This window comes from Monomorium pharaonis, chromosome 1 (genome assembly GCF_013373865.1).
Source record: "Monomorium pharaonis isolate MP-MQ-018 chromosome 1, ASM1337386v2, whole genome shotgun sequence".
NCBI classification, from domain to species: domain Eukaryota; kingdom Metazoa; phylum Arthropoda; class Insecta; order Hymenoptera; family Formicidae; genus Monomorium; species Monomorium pharaonis.
In genome coordinates, this window is record NC_050467.1 from 627,230 (window position 1) to 647,824 (window position 20,595).

Here is a 20,595-nt window from a genome sequence, read left to right on the forward strand (position 1 = left end):
TATCTTAATTCAGAAAAACTGAAATCATTTCAATCATGCATGCCTGGGTGATGGCAGATCGCTGATCGGACCGTTTCTTCGATAAGATAGCGTGCATCGCATATCGATAAAACAGACCTCTCCTCTGTTCGAAATTGTCGACACGTGAATCGTGAATTGATCAGTTTTCTTGTTCGGATCGGCGTATCGTTTACACCGCGTAAAGAGGATCGAAGCAATTAATTACGCATTTGCAATTACACGCGAGATATCATTTTTACTTCCGCGCGGTTTTTCTCTTTCGCTGTGGTTATTTATGCGAATTGAGCGATTGAGCCAAGCTAGTGGTTAGCGGTTTAGTGGTCTCTCGAGACGCAGTCGCGTGAGTTGACGGGATTCGGCCGGACGGGTGCGCGCGCGCGCGATATTGCTTGCATTAACGTCGTCGCGGATCTCCGATTGACCCGTCTCATCATCGTCCTGGCCCGCCGGGGAAGCCGATGCTAAACGCAGCATGGACCAACCGAGCTCGGAGCAACCGAGTCGCGAACAGAAACCGAAGGACAGGCTGGTCGGTCTCCTGGATCAACTTGAGGTTCACGTAGAACAACTACGAAGGGATGCCGCTAGGCTCATGGAAGAGAAGGACGGCCTGCTGACGACCTTGGACACACTTAGGAATAACGATATGCTGTTCGCTCTCGAGGAACGTGAGTAGACTGATATTTACATCGCCGCGATTAACGGTTTGTCCTCGATTATTTTGGTCTATCCAAGAAGCTAGAGTGCCAATAAGAGAAGGACAAAGAAAGAAAGAGAGTCGTTTCACTTATCAGAGTTTATCTTATCATATTATATTTTTTATTCTGTGACTAGTGCAGTATAATATTTATGTTGCATGTATATTTATTAATTATTGCACTTGTAAGAGAATATCATCTTAAACTTGGGGAAAAAATCTTACATATTAAAATGATGGGATAAATTGTTACCTAGGTTATTTATGAAATACAAAATTCTTTATTTCTGTATCAACATTCATCTTGTGTCCCACTTACCTTGTGTTTCAAATATATGTTTCAAATAAGATACTGTTTTTATAAGATAAAAATTTTTTTTTAATGGTATTACAAATCTTGCTTATCTTTTTTGCATTTAGCTGATAGAGACGATATCTTGAGGTATGCCGATAGAGTATCCATGCGCTGTTCGACTGTAGATGTATTAGTCACAGTTCAACGAGATCACGTTCAGCAGGAAGCATTACATCAGGTATTTGTTAGTTACAGTCTTGGTTACAATGTCGCTTTTAAAAGTGTATCTCTGTACTCTGACAAATGATGGAATTGTATTTTGTTCACTCTAGGTTAATGGCTTGATTGACAGCTTGGTCATGGGCCTGCGACATGATCCAAACGCCACTCGGCAGCGATGCGCCGAATTCATGAACGCATGCTCGTCTCACGGCATGGGACATTCCGATAAAATCTTCGAAACCGCCATTCTTGGCTGTACACTGGACGACCAAAAACGAGTCAAGAAGAGGCTACAGGGTCTCCTCGATTATATCGACAAGATGCACATTTTGGAGATGGCGCAGTAAATGATACCAAGGGATTACTTGACGGAGTTGAAAGTCCGCCTCAGTTTCCATACGAGTTTCGTGATTGGCGAAGCTTTTCGACTAGAGCGCTGTTGTAGTGGTTTAAGAGATACTTGAGAACGAGGTACATTCTTTGCGCCTTTTCTGCGTGGCTGACTTTCCATTTTCCTTCTACGTACTTGGCACAAACAGCTACTTCGAATAAAAAGCTTAACTGTGTACAGAATGTACACAGTGCAATTGAATTTAATCTTGTGGCGATGTGATACCGATTCTCGACGTTTATATGATTCTCGAACATATTTTAAGATACTTAGCATTTCGGTACTTTAGAAAAATTAAAAAAAAAAAGAAATTTAAGGAAGCGTTCGATAACATTTTTTAAATCTGTACGTTTTAAAATAAAAGAAGATTTCTCCGGGGAAATCTGGGGAAATAAAACTCCGGGGATGATCTGTAATTGTAGAATTTTAAATATTACATGAATGATGTAATATTGAAAAGATTAAGTAAAAAGGCTCCTTTACTTCTCTAAGAGGATCACGTATTTACTTTTTAAAACATCCACTATTTGATAAATAGTGTATAATGGAAAAGCAGTTGAATTATTTTTGAAGATAATGTCACCTGGAGTGATTCAAAATATTCTGTTTATTGCTTTTTTTTAATTTAAAATCCTTTCTCATTTATGTCTCTCTTTTCAATATTTTACTTTTATCAAAAATCAATTTATTTTTAGCAAAATGTACAGAGATTTAACGTTCTGTTATATTACAAATAAGTAAAAATATAACATTAGTTATTAAGTAACTTATTGTAATATAGTGTTGTTTTTTTAGGAAACTGTAGTTATACAAACTGTTTGTGCTTAAAGCTCTCATTTTCTTATTACAATCAATTGAATTATGACGTCGGAAGTGGCGATAGATGTAAAAGAAAAAAGAAATTTATGATTTCTCTTTTTTTACGTCATAATTCAATCATTGCATTGTTGTATTAAAGAGGTAAAAGCCTTAAACCACAATACATGTTCAGAATTTAGTTCCAAAATTTTGCAAAGTTGAACGGGGAAGGGGTGGTCTTGAGTGATTATTGGATTTGGATAATCTTAAGTAATAAATCGACGCGCTAATCTGTAAATAATGATTATATTATTGTCATTACATTTAACGCTATTTATATTGATATAAAAATCTTAATTTCATAATTTGGTTTTTGAATGTGATGCAATTTAAAGATTAATCATTTAACACATATAATATGGCGAGATATTTACAAATTACGCGTCATATTCATTCATTATTATATCACTATTCCCATCCACATTTATGAGTACGCGTAACTGCAGTTAAATTATTTTGCGATTAATTTTGTTCCGTACCTTACAATCTACAACCATTTGGTTAACATTATGAGCAACGTTATTATTTATGATTATTTCTATTGCGTTTAAATTAATGAGTTCCCAAATGTTATGCGTACTATACGTTCTCATACACGAAACCGTCGAGATTAGGCCGATAATTAGAATACAACAGATTTGCACTATCGGGCACTGTAAATCACCGTTTACGCCTTCAGAGAATAAACTGTATATATTTACAAAACACACCCGCACCTTCGACGTCTTCGTGCGATACTCGGGTAACGCTATACGTACGTACACCCTATAAGAAAAATAGCTACAAGAGTCTACAAGCATTTTTCACAAAATTTCGTTTCTTATGACTCTTCGTTTTGCCGCCGGGCCGAAGGATTATCGTTCCATTACCGGCGTTACGACCACACACTGACCCGTCCGGACTAAATGCACCTGCGAACAAGAAGAGACGCAACGTTCATTCTTACTGTTCGACGAATCAGAGCTTCCGCAAGACAATTAAATCTACACGTACTTATAACAGAAGGAGATCTAGGCTCCGCGGAATATAATCTCAGATCGTCTTGATAGTCGTCGTCGGAGCGACGCATCTCGTGCAGACATCGTGACGCCAAATGTCGGAAAACGCTCATCACACCGATATCCTCCTTCACGGATGTCCGCAAGAGTTTGCAGCCTAAGGCGCGGCCGAGCCTTTCGGCTTCGTCCCTGTAATAATAGAAGATTGTGTTTTAGATACAAGTTTTATTTTAACGAAACTCGATGGAAACTGTCTAACGCATACTTACGGATCGATCACGCTCTGATCAACGAGATCGATTTTATTTTGCACTAGTACCGTGGGTATTTCTCCGCACTCGTTTTCGACCTGTAGGAGAATATTTTAGGAAAATTATACATTGTATTTAAAAAAAAACCAAATGTCTTCAATAATAGATATTTTCCGCTAGTTTGGAGTTGATTTTCCCTTATCAAATTATTATTAAATAATTTGTGGTAATTTAATTAGTAATGGAAAAAGTTTTAAGCGAGCTAAATAAATTTAAGCATTTATACCTTGAGTTTCCATGATGGAATAGCATCGAAAGAATCTCTATCTGTGGCCGAATAAGCGAGGACACAGGCATGAGCTCCGCGATAGTAAGCCGCGGTTATCGCATCGAATTCCTCCTGTCCTGCAGTATCCCATAGCATCAGTCTTACGTCCTCACCGTCGACTCTGTCAATACAAACACATTCATTCACAAATTTATTTATCATTTGCTAATTATTATCACACTAATTAGCCGCAGACTTAGAGAATGGACATTAATCTATCTTTAAATTTCTTCTGAAATATTTTACTGTTATTATATTTACCTTATTTAATTAGGATTAAAATTTCTGATGTCCTAATTTATTTTTCCTTATTTTATTTGCGTGTACGTACGGTTTTTAAATTGAGACTTATACGAAGAGCAATCAATTACGGGACAGATGTTGAAAGATCGCATACATATGCAGCGAGACAAAATTCCTTCCTACATTGGCCGATATTACATCGGTAGCCTGTGTCAAAGGGGGAGGGGGGAGGGGTACGAAAGGTATCCCACGGTAGCTCGCGCTGGCACGAATTAAAATCGGGTTTTTCCTCAGGTACGTCGCTCTCGAACTTGTATATAACGGTCCGGTATGATGATCGGCAATGAATAATCCGATCAGTAGACATAACATTCAAGTCAATTTAATTTTTAACCATTTTCTTCCGCAATACTCCTCAATAATTTTCCTAACGATTTAACATTAATAAAAAATTTGTAAATTCAATCCACACTCCTGCTCCGAACGCCGCATTTAAAGATTGATTGTGAAAAAATTTAAAACGATTCCACCAATCGTCCACCGAGCGATTACTTACTCGATCTCACGCTCCAAGAAGTCGACGCCGATCGTCTTCTTGTAGTCCCTCGTGTATGTACCTTTGCAAAACCTTTGAATCATCGACGACTTCCCCACGGCGCCGTTGCCCACTATCACCACCTGAGTAAAAGATGTTGATGTTATTATTTGCAGTAAAATAAAATTACGCTTGGAATTACATATATGTCATATATCGAACGGTTCTTAATTTCATGTAAATTAACGACCGTCAATCGAGGGCGACTTGGGGTCAAGGCCCAAATAATTTTTATCAAGTATCACTAACGGTGCGTCGCGGTGAAAAAGTGGGTTACATCGATAAGAGAAAATAAGTCCGTATATAAAAAGAACCAGTCTCTCGCCGGAGGGCAATCTCGTTTCTATCGTCGTGAATTTAGATCTTACGATTTAAAGCGACGGAAGGAATCTCGGGAATGTCCGTTTACAAAAGTGCATCGAAGCGCTCTTCGAACGATACAGCGAAATTGATTTCTGGAGTTTTTCCCGAGTTTCGCGCGTGTATCCTTATCTCGACTTATTTATCCTGATAGCTGTAAACCGTGTCCTCCGCTCCGACTGGTTTTCAACGTACCGGGCGAACGACAAGACGAGCGCGGGACGTCCTGTCCCGGAACCGTATGCAGAGTTTATGTTAATATATATTTTTTACTAAATTAAAGTTAGAAAATAGTTTATGACATTAATTTAGTTACGTTAAAAGTTACTTGAACAAAAAAAAAACTAATTCGTTTAAGCTATAAGATTAAATTGAATTAAATTAAAAATTAATTTTAAAATGCATTTATATCGAGTCGGAAAGAAAGTTGTAATTTTTTAAAAATTAATCTAATCTGGAGGATTGTGTTTGATTATGCACGATAACTTGATCGAGGAAAACTGTGTCCTAAGAGAGATGCGAAGGACAATTCGGGAAGAACCCTGTATAAATAATGCTAAGAAAATGCGCGAGTCTCCGGCAACAGGCACATACGCGATGAAAACGCGAGTAAGTACCGTTAACCGGCAATCGGGAGATAAGCAGAGATCACTGGAGCAGCACCGAGCTCGCATGCGCTTCCCTTCTTTTTGTGTTTACCACCTTAGAGCGCGGCTGCGATTGAAGAGTGAGGATGCGCAATGCGTAACAACCTAAGATAGCCTTCCATCGCGTCAACTTCATTTTTGACATTCTTCCTCTGATTGAATATTATTGAGCGTAAAAACTTAGTAAATAAGAAACGTTGAGGTAACATTTTGAAATGTTGATTTCAACGTATTTTTTTGACATTGTAAAATAATATTGTATAAATATTTCACACAAGATCATGTATCGCATAATCTTCTTTAAAAACATTATCTTCAAATCATGATTAAATTTAAGTTTCTTTATATTGATGTATTTGAAAATGTTACATGTTATCATATATCGTTGCCATAGTATGATAGGAACATGATGATTTTATGCTTGCTAGGTAAAGTTTACTTTCCTTTTTTCCGCTCTCCTGCTTGCTTAAATTGTCTTGGCTAAGTATTATACTAGCTAAAAGTTAATGAAAATTTAATAAACTGCACATTTCTTTAGTTTATTCCTTTCGTTAAATTTGATATAATTCTTTAATGTTTTATATACTTTCTCGTCAAATTTGCAAAACGTGATTTTACATAAAAATCAAGAAAAAACGAAAAATTAAATAACTAAAGCAATAAGTGTATTGTGCTCAAATTTTACAGACGCTCAAGCATAATAATAGAATAATCTATAAAGTTTTTACACATATCTGACACATTCTTAACTGCATATTGCCAGTTTTATTTTTCAAAAATTTCGTAAAGCTGTATTTAGTTCCTAAATTACGTTTGTCGTATATGCATACGTGATTACCAACTCGAGTCTCCGCGACCGGTTAACTTACACGCCAGTTTCTACCTCGCGTTTTAATCGCGTGCGAAATTTATCGAGTCGATTCCCGGCGAGTTTACGGCGAACTCTCGGCGATGCTCGCCGGAGAACTTGGGGCGACCTGAACGTTGATGAATTTCGTACGGCGAAAATAATGACGATCGGATAATAGAGCTAGCCGCGCGTAAATATCGCGGCCGGACGAATGAGGCTGATACGAGTGCGGCGAGTAAGTTAATTTGCGTAATATAAATGTGACTGATATAAATGATCATTGCGCGATCGCACATCGATAACGGTTTTATTTATACGTAAATATCAAGGGGAAACCGAGCGCCGATTCCTTCCCTTCCTTTCAGCTACAGTGAGAGATAATCATCCAGGTACAGTGTGTTAAGTAAGAGCGTGTACGGCGTTATTCATAAAAAAATTATTTAACAATTTTTTTTTTACATACATACATTTGACATGTTCTAAGGTAATGCGCAATTATGTTAATAACTTGTCCAATCGCCACCAGCATCGATAATTGCTTGACATCTTCGAGGCATACTATCCACCAAATTTTCGGCGTATTCGAGGGGAAGTGCCCTCCAAATGCGTTGAATTTCTCGGCAGAGCTGCTTCAAAGTGAAGGCACGTTTTCCTCGAAGTTTCTGCTTGATGTAGGCCCAGACATTTTTAATGGGATTAGCATCAGGCGATTGTGAAGGCCAATCAAGTGTGATAATGCCATTTTCTTGTTTCCAGTCAGTGCAGAGTCGGCTCCGGTGTTTGGGATCATTGTCCTCTTGCAAGATCCATTTTTTGTCTTTTGTGACAAATTGACGTTTGACAGTTGGTAACAAGGCTTTCTTATAAATTTTGACCATCCTACAAGCATTGAGGTTGTCGGTAAAAAGATGCAGAATGCCAAAACCCTTCTTTGAGAAGCAGCCCCAAAGATGCACTTTTATTGGATGTTTGACGGTGCGCTGGATAAACTGGCTTGAGGAGGAACACCATGCTCGTGGAATAATTGTAAAACCCCAAACAGAAGCTTCATCAGAAAAAATTACATTGCTCCAATCACGATCAATGTTTTCCCGGGCCCAGGCGAGTCGTTTGGCAGCGTGTTTTTCGGACAGCAATGGTTTCTTCAATGTACTCCGCCATTTCAAATTATTTGCACACAAATATTTACGCACAGTAATGTGCGATACATTTAGTCCTTTTTGCTTTAATTTCGCTTGTCCTTGACGCAAGGACAAGCCAGGATTCCGCGAAAACAATGTCACAATCTGTTTTTCGTTCTTTTTGGTCAATTTCCCTATTGAACCACGATCTGGAAGGTCGTCGACATTTTTCGACTCTTTAAATCGCTTCACCCACTTTTCAACGAACGCCTTCGACTTTTTAATGTACTTAGCCGCCATTGCATAAGACATTTTTGGCCCTTTTGGGTGTGTGCAAAGAAACACGGCTTCGAAACGTTTTGCGTACACGTTACTCATCGCGGTTTCTGTGTTTCTCTGGCAAAAGATCGACATAGATTGAAATTTTTTCATCAAAGCGCCAAAGGCGGAGGTTTTTTGAACCTGATTTAAAAAATTTAGGTTTGTATAACTTACCGATTGCGAGTAATGCCGTACACGCTCTTACTTAACACACTGTATAGAACACAAAACCATAATAAGATCACTTGATATATGACGTCAAGAAGAAGTCATTTTAAAAAGAAATCATTATTTCGTTCTATGCATTTTCGATGATGATATAATGAATTCTTGATGTAGCAATGATTTTAAAATAAAGGTTTAATAAATTTCTTAAAACTACATTAAGTAGAATTAAAAATTAATTTTGGAATACATTATTAAATTAGAATGTCGAAACTTTTAGAAATCAAATTACTCTAAAACAATTGCAATATGATCGTCAAAATTAATTTAATAGTTTATTTATAAATAAAGTAACAAAGAACACATGAAAACGTAAAATATATATTTTTTACATAGGTAAATTTTTAACTTAGGGAAAAAAGTTAATAAGAACGCTATTTTAAAACTAACTAGTTAAAGTTAAATTAACTTTTAACTTTAAGTTATTACTCAACCGCGTGTAAAATTTATCTCATTGCTACATTTAGAATCAGAATAATGATATTCTAACATAACTTCTAATGATCTTGATTTTATAACTTCGACTGAAGACCACCGGTGTATTCGCGAGACCATTTTTCGAGAAGTTACTTCCAGATCGTTACGCGGAAGGAGCTCGGGTGTGAAAGGGCGGCCTCGTCAAGTCCAGGACACCCGGGGGAGTTCATCGCCGGGAGCGAGCGTCGCGCGGGGAACGCCTCGGTGCGGCGGAGTAAAAAAATCGGCGAGGTGCGGCCTCGCGCCAGGAAATTAGTAACCTTGCGCGTGGCATAACGACGGACGCACGCCGTACGGCAAGGAAGTCGCTTTCCTTTCCGGCGGAAAATCGCGCGCCCGCGCGGTGAATAGAAAAAAAAAAGGGGAAAACGCGTCCTTTCCTCCGTCAGTCGCGCACTCTCTCTCCGTATACGCGGAACGAGTGCGCGGAATTTGGAGGAGACCTCGACGAAGGGAGAAAATGAAGAAACTTAGCGCGAAGCGGTGAAGCACTAATAAAACTCACGGGGTTGAGGGGGAGGGGAAGAGGGGAACGGAAGAAGAGAAAGAGAGAACCTCGCGATTACCTTGAGTGATATCTCGAGCTCTTCCTCCCTCATTCTGGCCGTAAAAGGCGATTAACATAATATTCCAGTGCACCGCGAGTCCATCCGCCCGTCGATCGGGCGTGCGCGTAGATCGCTGTTGGCATGTGAAAATTTATAACGTTTATTCGAAAGCGGCGTGACGGAGATGCACGCCAGGGAGGAAAGAGAAGGAGAGCCGGGATCTCTCTTTTCTCGCTCTCTCTCCTTCCTTCACCTCCTCGCTCTTCTCGGTATTCCCGAGTCGATGACTTTGCGCCTCGGCCGAGTCATTATTCCGAGCTCTCCGACACACACGCTTCCCGCGTTCGCTTCCTCGCGAGGAGAATAATATTCACTTTCACGTCACAGAGGAAAAGTCTTTCTCGCCCGCGAAAAAAGAGAACCGAACGGAGTCTCTCACGCCGCACACCCGCGAGAGAGAGAGGAAAGAGCCGCCGCCGCCGTCGTCGCCGCGACGCGAGTATGGTACGGTACGGTACGGAACGGAACGGAACGGAGCACGCATGCACGCACGCATGCACGCACGCACGCAGGCATGCACGCACGCACGCACGAATGCGCGCCGCTGCTGACCACCACTGGCCGATTCAGCCGACTGCTGAAGAGAACACCTGTACGGCGGAGGACACCTGTCGCTCTGATCCGCGCGCTCGCGCGGACCTGGTGTGTTTCATGGGTATCTAGTGGAACGCCGTGTGTAAGACACTAGTACGGCTACGTTGAACTCCAACTTTTCCTTCGGTTTTTTTTTTACTTGCTACGTATTTAATTAGGCGAGTCAATTTGCATTAGCCCTTTGTTAATTATATTTTTCTTGTACCTTCTTGAAAGTTGAGTGTCCGCAGTGTTTGTAAAATATCGAGGATTCAAAAATTTTTTTGATATTAAATGATAAAATAGAGCTCGATGTTATTTGACGATCGATAAAATCGAAAGTAAAGTCGTAACCTTATCGACGGTTGAATTTTAAAAATGCTGTATTTTTATTACTCTCAATGTTCTAAAATAAAATATTATTGTTAAGTACAAACTGATATTTATTCCTCACTAAAATTCTAGAAATTGTAATTTATTAATTTTTTAAAAACTTGTAATATCGATTGTAATTATATCGAAATCGTGAAATCTTTCGAAAGGGCGAATAAGTTCAATATTCAAAAAAGCGCGCGAGAAAATGTTTGATGAAACGTATACTTGTCGATTGTGTTTGCCTGATACTTTATCAATTTTCACGAGATTAGATCTCCTACGAATTGCGACTCTTAAAATCTTAATTAATTCAACATGTAGGAGTAGATTTGATTATTCACAAGACAAGAAAATCGACAAAGCAGCAAGAAAACATAATCGACAAGAAAGTTGCACTATTGCAAAATTCTCGGAATTTTTTGACAGTGCAACCTACTTGTCAATTATGTTTTCCTCCTACTTTGTCGATTTGCTTGTCTTGTAAATAATCAAACCCATTCCTACATATTTCTACATTAAGTTAATTTAAATTAAAATTTTAAGTCAGATTTTGCAAAAAATTTAAACACATAAAAATCGATAAAGCATCAGAACGTAGGCATAACAACAAAAGGCATAAATTTTGTAAGCCTTTATCTTTGGAATAATTAAATGGAGGTAAAATAATTGGAAGAGTGTGACAAGGAACGTATTGTAAATCAAAGTCCCGCTTTTTGACTATATGCTGAAGGTAATATATAAATATAAAAAGGGTTGGAATAATTTCATTTTCATAAACAAAACTGTTGCGTTTATTTTATCAATTATTTCTTATACATCTAAAGTATTTTTATTTTTCACTCGCCATAGATCCTTATTATATAATTATTCGATAAAGAAATCGTTTTTTCTCCTAATTACAGAAAGAGTTTGTCTGGATAAAAATTAACAGTAATTCCAGTAAACTTTCATCCGTTTTGTGCTCGTAATCGTTGCATTACAGTTCATTATTATATATAATTGATATAGTATTTTTATCTTACTTCTTAGTGCAATGCTGTCACAATTTGTAATTCTCAGATTTCATGCATGCAATTTTATTAATTCCACCGCTTTAAAATATAAAATTATTATTTATTTTTCTTATATAAATATTTGTTTTACTAAATATTAAAATTGATCAAAGAAATATAAGACAAGACTTAATTGAAGGAAATAGAAAACTTCACATATGAGAAATTGGTCGATGTATCGTTAATCTAAGGGTTAACGGTATTGCAAAGATTTATCGTGCAGATTTACAAAGATTTGTCTGACGATAACATTGTCCATAAGCACGTATTTCTTTGAAATTTGCGATTAATTTGGTACTATTAACACAGCTCAGATTTCAGAACAGAAGATGGATGCTAGACTGATATTATATGCATACATACGCACATACACACACACCACACACACATACACACACACGCCCACACACACACACACATATATATATATATATATATTTAAATATTATATATCTATATATGTATACACACATTTGTGCGTACGTTCAGATGTTTTATACGATTTGCATCAAATCCTCGGGGCTTATTTTCAGCAATATTTCGATCTCGGAAAAATCGACTCTAAAGTCACAGAAAAATATCAATAGACAAAAGGAATGGCGATGGTTTTGGCACATTCCGTACACATGTTTGCGTATATATGTTAAATGGATCAAAATATTGCTAAAATATCTATATAATTTTACATCATTTATCATTATAGAGTCAATAGTTTATAAAGTATATCTAATATTATCGGCTTATCTTTACGTGTAATGATAATTATTCTCAAGTTTTGAATCATTCGCAAACGTAAAAAGTCGCGATAAATGAGTATAATAAAACATTAGAGACACGATATATAAAAATATATAAAAATGACGGATTCGATAACATGAACATGTCCGAATGATGATTAACGAAGACTACGATAAAATTCGTGATGTACATTCTCTTCTCATATTACTTAAAGATGCGACGGTAAACTGATTTCTCGCCGCCATAGCAAATTCGTACATTTCTCAGATATACTCGACAGATGCATACTCTCACGCGTATACTTCCAAAGTGATCTTACACGTTATAAGTAACAAGTGTATCTTAGAAAACGTTAATTGGCAGTTGTGTCAGTATTTACCACGTTTTGTCACAAATAGATAGACAGGGATAGACGAAAAGATATAACGTCATATGACGCACTCGTCAGGACACAGTCTTGGACGGACCGGTTATATATCCCCTCTGATCTTTGCACATGCATGCACACAGGGCGCGTGAAATCGTTTCGTCGATGACTTTCGCGTATTCGCCTCGCGGGGGGATACGTCATAATTAATTCGTGTCATGCGCCCGAATGAGAAGAAGGAATGATAAATTTGTGCATTTGTATGGTCCGTCGTTTTTCGTCTCTAACGTCGTCAGATCGGTTTTACCAAGAAATCGACCTTCACGTCGCATCATAGTATGCACGGGAATTGTAATACAGAAAGTACAACTTATATTGTACACAAATATATTACATCGTTACTACTACCATCATCATCACCCGGAATTATCACCCTGATGATCGAGGTCTGCCTCACGCTAACTGACACTTATAAACGATTTTACAAAGGCCATTTAACGTCTACGTGTACGACATCCTTACTGTGGTCTAAAACAATATCTAAAATCTCGTCATCGCTCCTGGTAAAGCTATCAAAATGCCAATGTAAGTTTGTTACATAGATAAAAATGTACAAATGTCATACTTCGAGATTTATGGCAGACAGAATGTGCGAAGACGAGAACGTAAAAAAGATAGACAAAAAAGGGGAAGGGGAAAGGGAAGAAGGGGAGGGAGAGAAGAGGAAAAAGAAAAATTTTACCGTTAAATAAAACTACGCTATTATCTATTAATCGTTCGAGTATAAAAGTTGCGGTACTCGTGCAATAATACCGCGAAAACTAGTGTCACAAATAGATCAATGAAGACCATAACGATCGCCATCGTGAACGACGACGGCACAATTATCGTATCTCTTAATGGAGCAATATGGAAGAATAGTTCAAAATCCCCTATTCAATACGCAGATGCTTCCTTGTACTCGGAACCTTCCATAGTGAAAAAGTCCTCGAGTTTCCACTGAAGCGTCTCGAAAGTCGGTCGTTTCATAGGATCTTTGTTCCAGCATTCCAGCATGATATTGTAAAGAGTGTCAGGACAGCCGGGTGGACATGGCATTCTATAGCCATGCTCTACCTGATGAAGAACCTCGGCGTTCGTCATACCTGAAAAGATAAGTTTACATAATGAATATATATCTTATCAACTTATATATAATCATAGATATTATGTTAAAAAAATATTTATGTGACTTCAAAGAAGCTTAAAAGGTAAATATAACCAGTATAAGATGTTTGTTTTCAAAATCTCACCTGGATAAGGTATTCTGCCGTATGTGACCAATTCAGTAAGGAGGATACCAAACGACCATACGTCGGATTTAATACTAAATTTGCTGTAATTGGCGGCTTCGGGGGCGGTCCACTTAATGGGGAAACGCGCTCCTATTCTAGCCTCATATTCATCTTCTTTGATGAGCCTAGCCAAGCCAAAGTCCGCGATCTTAACGACATTTCCATCCGCTACGAGAACATTGCGGGCAGCCAAGTCTCGATGAATGTAATTTTGCGACTCCAAGTACGCCATACCAGCGGCTATTTGCGCCGCCATGTCGATCAATTGCTGCAGTTTTAGGCCTCTACCTTTTCCTAAAACGAATGTACAACTATTGCTACAACGATAATGTAATGGAAAGATGTGACTGTAGAAATATTAGCTTTATCGATTTTGCAGTATTTCGGGATGGCATCTTGAAAAATTAATGAGCAAGTAAAATATGCAACTAGACTCAATTGAGAAATTTGATCTTTTAAGCGATAGAGAAATGGCAACTTTTTAGAATGTAAAACTCTTAAATTCTCGGATTCTTAGTAAGAACATTACAATAAAAAATTGTAATAAAATAAAAATAAGAAATATCAATTAATTCTTTAAAATACTAGAAAATATTTTTGTACAAACTTATTTCATGAATATCCTGTGACTCTTATATGTAAGAATATGTAAGAATCTGAAAATCTTATTTCTTTTTCATATACAAAAGGGTCAGGGAGAGTTAAACCATACCTTGCGTACCTTGTAAATATTCCAGCAAACTGCCATTCCTCATCAATTCTGTAATGATATAGATCGGCTCCTCCATCGTGCACACAGCGTACAATTGTATCAGTTTGGCATGTCGGAGTTTTTTCATGATTTGCGCCTCGGCGAGGAAGTCCTTGGGGTCCATGGTGCCCGGCTTGAGCGTCTTTATCGCCACCGGAGTAGTGTTATTCCATAAACCTTCCCACACCTCGCCAAACTGACCCTGTCCCAGCTTCCTTAGGAATTTCAGCGACGAACGGTCGATCTCCCATTGGTCCCGCGTGCGATGACTGAGGCCCTCGGTTACGGGTTTCTCAACCTGTCGAACAAAGCCAGACCCGGAATCAGCCGTCGTCGGCAAGGGGACAGGCTCGCGAGATTTAATTTTGTGCAATGAAGGAGTGTTCGTGTTTAATCGACTGCGTTAATGGAGCTATATTTCGTTTTGAATCCTTTATGGAAAAAAAAAAAGAATTCTAGAGCTAAGCGTAAAGGACAATATTCTATAACTGTAAAAAAAAAAAAAAAAAAAAAAAAAAAAAAAGACGCTAGCGCTTAACTTTCTTGTTCGCGGATACAAACCTACTTTACTCCGTGCTCCACAATCGTGTAAGAACCCTTAGTAACGATCCTAGATGAAAAATGATCACGAGATCGTTTCTAACAGATATGCATTTCAGAGAAACGAAGAGAAAGATGAAATAATGAGTGATACGTTATGCAGAATGTCTCAAATAAGTTGCTAGCTAGAGAAAGAAAACATGCCGCGAAAAAACTTGATATACGCGTATGATCTAAATGGGACAACATGCACATATGGTCGCTTGCGCTCGTTCGCCTCTCGAATAACGGATGAGACATGTATGTAGGAACGCTTTTGGGACATCCTGTATACAGACAGATTTCGAGCACACATACATTCGAGCCGATTCTCGCTTTCCCATCAATACACGCGTATAAACATATATGCATATAAAAAGAATTCGTACGTAAATTGTTATTCACAAGCGAGAACGATTATTCGCCGTGAAACAAGAAAAAAAAGCGTCGTTTCCTTCGTGTGTGCTGCCAATCTCGATTCTTAATATTTACCTATATGTTACACTACCTCTCGCGAGGTCTACGATGCTAAATGAATTGGTGTGTGAGATAAGTTGTTGTAAATACGTATGAAAATTACATCAAATGTACAGAGCTTTTAATACGAGATATCTCTAAGTGAATGACAATCTACTGCTTCTGAAACATAATCCCATATAGAACGGGCTTGTGCTGTATGTACAGGCCAGACACAATGAAAATGTATATAAAAGCGTTAATTAACGTCGAGAAAAAAGGAAAAGAATTCGAAAAAACGTGTTATGGCGTATATTAGGACATTCAATTTACCAAGAAAATCCACCGGGAGATAGGGCAAGCAATAAACAGACAAACAAACACAATCTGTTCAGACATCGAACTTCGCAATAAGTGTTTATCAATGCTTCTCAAAAAGCTGATATCTCTCCCTTTTTCAGTATGCAACAATATAGACTGTAACTATACCTCGTTTGCTGTGTCATTAAATTTTCATTTACTCCCTACTCGCGACACTTTCCAAGAATAAACAAACTAAATCAGAACGTTACGAATGTAGTAGTCGACGTAAATGATATGCTGTTAATGTTCTGTACTCGAATAACGTAGAAAGTATTGCGTATCAGTAACAACGCTTACAATAACAAAATAGTAGAGATAACTAAAAAGATATCAATCTTGTTAATCTTATTAACAATGATGTATTTTATAATAACAATAATATACTGTTGGTCTCGAGAGTGTTAGTTGCCCATTATTAATCAGGGCGAATATTCAAGCATATTGATCGCGTTGGAAAAGTGTTGGAGTTTAGACAGCATTGTACAATATTGATTGGAAATAAATATAAATCCGTTTTATCAATTCGTCGATACGATCTGCGTTTCCGCTCCAATTTGTTGTGTGTGTGTATGGTGTGTGTAACTTAAAAAAAAAACAATGTAATTTTAAATCTCTCTGCGCCAATATTATTTATAATCGCTCCTTCCCATCGTACGTTTCGATTGTGTGACGCAACTCCGCGATTCGATGTCAATTTTTTTGCTGAGAGCAAGTCTTATTCACGAAAACGAACAAAACGCGTCGTGAAACATTATCCGTAATTACGTGTCGCCTTTCATTATCGATAAGGACCTGCCTAACTCGGCGATAAACGAAATGATGCGCGGCGTATCGAGTGCATCTTTATTTAGACACGAATTTCTCTCTCTGTCTAAACTCCTCCCGCGACTCTCGCGATCGTTATTAGCAGCGGCGAACGGCAGGTACAACGATCATATCCTCTACCTCTCCATTATCATCGTTATTATATCAAGAAGCTGAGAATCGGTCACTCGTCCGTCTTACCTGTACGCAAGGCTTGCACAGGTTGACGCACAGACCGTCCGCGTCCTTGCTGTAGTGCTCTACGAGGTCCTGCAGATTCCTGAACGTGGTTCGCCTGGCAATGAAGAAGCCGCCCTCGTCCAGCTGACGGATACGGTAGTGCTTCACCGTATCACCGTCGCGCACTGCAACCATCACCGATTACAATTACATTCCGCTTTGGCGCCTTAACGGTCCCGCAATTTTGCGTATGCAGATCGCACGCTCGCGCGCGATCACGCCCGATCATTATTCATTTATTTCTTATCACACCGTCGTCGTCGGTATTACGACCACGGTACGATAGCCGGTAGTCTCTAGTTATCGTTCTATGACGTATTACCTGAAAGGGAGTAATCGTTGTGTCGGCTCTCGGAGTCTCTTATCAGAAACGCGCCGTGATCATTTTCCGGCAGCAGCAACTTCTTCTCGGCCTCGATTCGCTTAATCTTTCTGAAATACCATCTGTAAAAATGCAAATTAACGTTATAGGCTTCAGCAGGCTCGTCCTCCCTCCGCCTCTTGAGATGATCCTTTGTCATACAAATCAATCTAACGTTACCTCGAGGAACTTTTTGTCGCCTACTATATTGATCGAAACAAGCATTTTATTCTATTTTATTTAAAACTACGTTCGTATTAAAGCAAATTCCATAAAAATTCCAGGATCCGTTTCTCAATGTTTTTCGCCAGGAACAGAAACACAAGCTGCCAGTTTTCGTACAGGAGTAGAATAAAATTGAAAAAAATACAGACAGCAATTCGTTTCTAGGACTTATGCTGCTAGAATGTAGATATGCAACTTTGTTGATCTGGCAAAGATGGTGAATTGTAGTAAAATTGTTTCTCGCAACAAACAGTTCCTTAATGTTTTTTTTATGAAGACACAAAGCTAACATCGACACGACTTGCATTTCTGTTCTTGGCAACAGAGAGAAATAAAGCGACAATGAGAAATATGCTAAAAAACTTTTATGGAAACAGTCAATGGAAACACAAATGTTACTCTGATTTAGCTCAAGAATTGTGATCAAAGTGACAAAACTGTGTCTATCGACAGTAATACATTGTTAATATCCTGTACAAGTTATGTCAGCTGATTGAGAGAGAATCATTGGTTGTATAAAAAAAATGGCAAAAATCACTCACGGTTCCGCCTCGATCGACTTAAGCTTGGCGACATAGTTGCTGGGAATGTAGCCCTCCTGCCTGGTCCTCTTGCTCTTGGCCAGCCACCAGTCGCCCTGCGTATCATTGATGATCTCGAGATGCTCGCCCTTCTTGAAGCTGAGATCCTCGTCCGTGCGGGCGTCATAGTCGTACAGTGCGACGAATATCTTGGCGGTCGCGACGTCCATGTCCGGGATCTGTGGGATCGGCCTGATCGGGTCCGGCGGTGGCGTCGGCACCGGGCTCACCTGCGACGCGACCGCCTCGATGCTGGGATTGCCGATCCGATCCGGCTTCTCCTTCTCCACGTCCGTCGGGCTGCTGAAGCAGTTCCCCATGTTTCGGTCGTCTCCGTTTGTCTACGACGATGATCCCCTTCGATCTCTCGCGAGTCCACGAGTCCGCAAATCACGCCGTTGCTGTCCCCACGTTGAGACGCGGCGTCGTTCCGCCAGCACGCATTTAACGCGCACACCACCGCTATGTCACTGTGTCAGAGGAGGCGAGCTCGCGATCGTTCGCCGGATACGTAGGCGTTGAAGAATCAGGAAGAACGAGTCATGTACGCGTCACGTCGCGGCGCGTTGATCCGATCGGTCGTCGTTGACGCGGTTCGTTATTCGAGGTAAGGAGGAAAGAGAAAGAGATTTACATACGCGGAGGGAACTTGGAAGATTGAGCGAGATCAGCTGCGCGCGGTGCCCCGAGAGCAACATGAATCGAGGAGGCACGCGGCGCGGAATATCGCAGATCGCAGGATGAGGCGAGCCACGAACCACCGGAAGGATCACATCCGCGCGAACGAGAGAGGGCCGTGGCGGCGAGGCGGTGCCGCGTATTCCCCGGACGTACCGGACTGGGACGACGCTGCTGCACGGCTGCACCGGCTGCCGCGGACTACATGTCGCATCGCGCCACGCGCGTCCCGTGTGTCCTACCCCGTGTGGTCAGGACACGACCCTTCTGACGATCCCGACGACCACGACTATTCGTGGCGCACGCGGAGGAACGTGGCGCGATAGATAAAACACACACACACGCACGCATGCACGCGCGCGCGCGCGCGCACGTTCGCTCGCGATCGACGCCTCTCACCTCGATAGAGCTTAGAAAGTAGGCGAGTCGCCAGGCGCTGTCGCCATTGCAGCGCGAGCGGTCACGGATCCGTCAAAAGGCCTACCGTGCGTGTCCGTTCTCGCTTGCGCGCGCGCGCACGCGCCGCTGCTGCTGGCCACACACCACCCACACACACACACACAAGGGACGTGCGTGTCCGCGCCTTCCTCTAATACGTGACACACGCCCAACTGCCAAAGCGTCGGCGACGACGACGTTGCTATCCGCGCTCTCAGGGTCCACCTTTCGTCGTCGTCGTCTTCCCCGCGGGTCCTCGTCGCATCGTCCGCGCGCGATTCCACGCGCCGCACTTCCTCCACCGCGTTCGTCGCGAGGAACGTCGCGACGGAACACGCCAGCGACGTTTCACCTTCCAACTATTCGCGTTCTCGCTCGCGTCGCTCGCACGACGCACGCACGCACGCACGCAAGCACGCACGCACGCACTCACACGCACAGGCAACTTGTCGCACGATACAATCGCCGTGAAAGAAAGCCGCGATCACAGCGCGGGCGGCGAGAGAGACTCGCGACAGTCGCGACGTGCCTCTTGCTCCTCTTGGTTCTCGATCCGGCCGACCGCTGGTGGATTCCCGTGGCAACTAACCTCGCGAAACTCCCGCTGGCGCTCGCTCGGTAAAGAATTCTTTTATTTATAAAAAAAAAAATCTGCGTGCGCTCTGCAGATGCATTATTGCGCGTCTGCGGAAGAATTTTTATCAATTATTGTAAGAGTTCATTGTTACGTCGGCTATGTATCTTCAACTTTTTCCTCCTTTTTTAGGGCGAGAATGATACTTTTTTTGTTCAAATCGTAATATAAATTACCCTTGTTGTGGAACGCACGCGAAATGTATATTTGTCTGAGTCCCATTGTTTATTTCAGATTCTAGCAATTGCCTGTTTTTCCCTAACGACTTTTATCTTTTTTAAATTAAATTTGTAATGAGGAATTAAGGAGAAGAAAATATATATTGCTTAGGTCAATTTTCACCAATGTAAATTAACTTGGATCTTGATTAATTTTTTTCTTTATTTTTTCTAGTTCTAAAAATGAGATAAAAGAATTTTATATGAACTGGTATACTTTTTAGAATGTTATGAAAAATTCCAAGAAAAGTAAAAAATCTAAGAAGTTTTCTAAGGTTTTAAAATTGTAGAGAATTGTTGAAAAATTTACATAAAAATGC

At 40.2% G+C, this 20,595-nt stretch overlaps 3 protein-coding genes across 7 annotated transcripts; 1 reads left to right on the forward strand and 2 right to left on the reverse strand.

The window, feature by feature from the left end:
* The first annotated feature begins 169 nt into the window (after positions 1–169).
* Positions 170–2,392, forward strand: LOC105834046 (BAG family molecular chaperone regulator 2). 2 transcript variants are annotated; one of them, XM_028192325.2, is made up of 3 exons: positions 170–689; positions 1,139–1,257; positions 1,346–2,392. In XM_028192325.2, exons 1-3 carry the CDS (start codon positions 494–496, stop codon positions 1,580–1,582), a joined length of 552 nt encoding a protein of 183 aa, XP_028048126.1. In that variant the 5' UTR covers positions 170–493; the 3' UTR covers positions 1,583–2,392. The 2 variants fall into 2 exon arrangements, with proteins under 2 accessions (XP_028048126.1, XP_012531695.1); XM_012676241.3 differs by having other exon boundaries at positions 193–689; positions 1,139–1,251.
* Positions 2,294–10,140, reverse strand: LOC105834047 (ras-related protein Rab-23). Of its 2 annotated transcripts, XM_036288306.1 has the most exons (7): positions 9,702–10,140; positions 9,467–9,581; positions 4,861–4,982; positions 4,020–4,182; positions 3,752–3,831; positions 3,478–3,671; positions 2,294–3,395 (listed from the first exon to the last, which is right to left on the reverse strand). In XM_036288306.1, exons 2-7 carry the CDS (start codon positions 9,497–9,499, stop codon positions 3,265–3,267), a joined length of 723 nt encoding a protein of 240 aa, XP_036144199.1. In that variant the 5' UTR covers positions 9,500–9,581; positions 9,702–10,140; the 3' UTR covers positions 2,294–3,264. The 2 variants fall into 2 exon arrangements, with proteins under 2 accessions (XP_036144199.1, XP_012531696.1); XM_012676242.3 differs by having other exon boundaries at positions 9,467–10,139.
* Positions 10,141–11,227: 1,087 nt separating this feature from the next.
* LOC105834045 (tyrosine-protein kinase Src42A) lies at positions 11,228–19,956 on the reverse strand. 3 transcript variants are annotated; one of them, XM_012676239.3, is made up of 6 exons: positions 18,269–19,956; positions 17,463–17,584; positions 17,102–17,265; positions 14,660–14,990; positions 13,906–14,241; positions 11,228–13,758 (listed from the first exon to the last, which is right to left on the reverse strand). In XM_012676239.3, exons 1-6 carry the CDS (start codon positions 18,625–18,627, stop codon positions 13,550–13,552), a joined length of 1,521 nt encoding a protein of 506 aa, XP_012531693.1. In that variant the 5' UTR covers positions 18,628–19,956; the 3' UTR covers positions 11,228–13,549. The 3 variants fall into 3 exon arrangements, with proteins under 3 accessions (XP_012531693.1, XP_012531692.1, XP_012531694.1); XM_012676238.3 differs by having other exon boundaries at positions 14,660–14,996; positions 18,269–19,955; XM_012676240.2 differs by having other exon boundaries at positions 13,550–13,758; positions 14,669–14,996; positions 18,269–18,627.
* Positions 19,957–20,595: the final 639 nt, after the last annotated feature.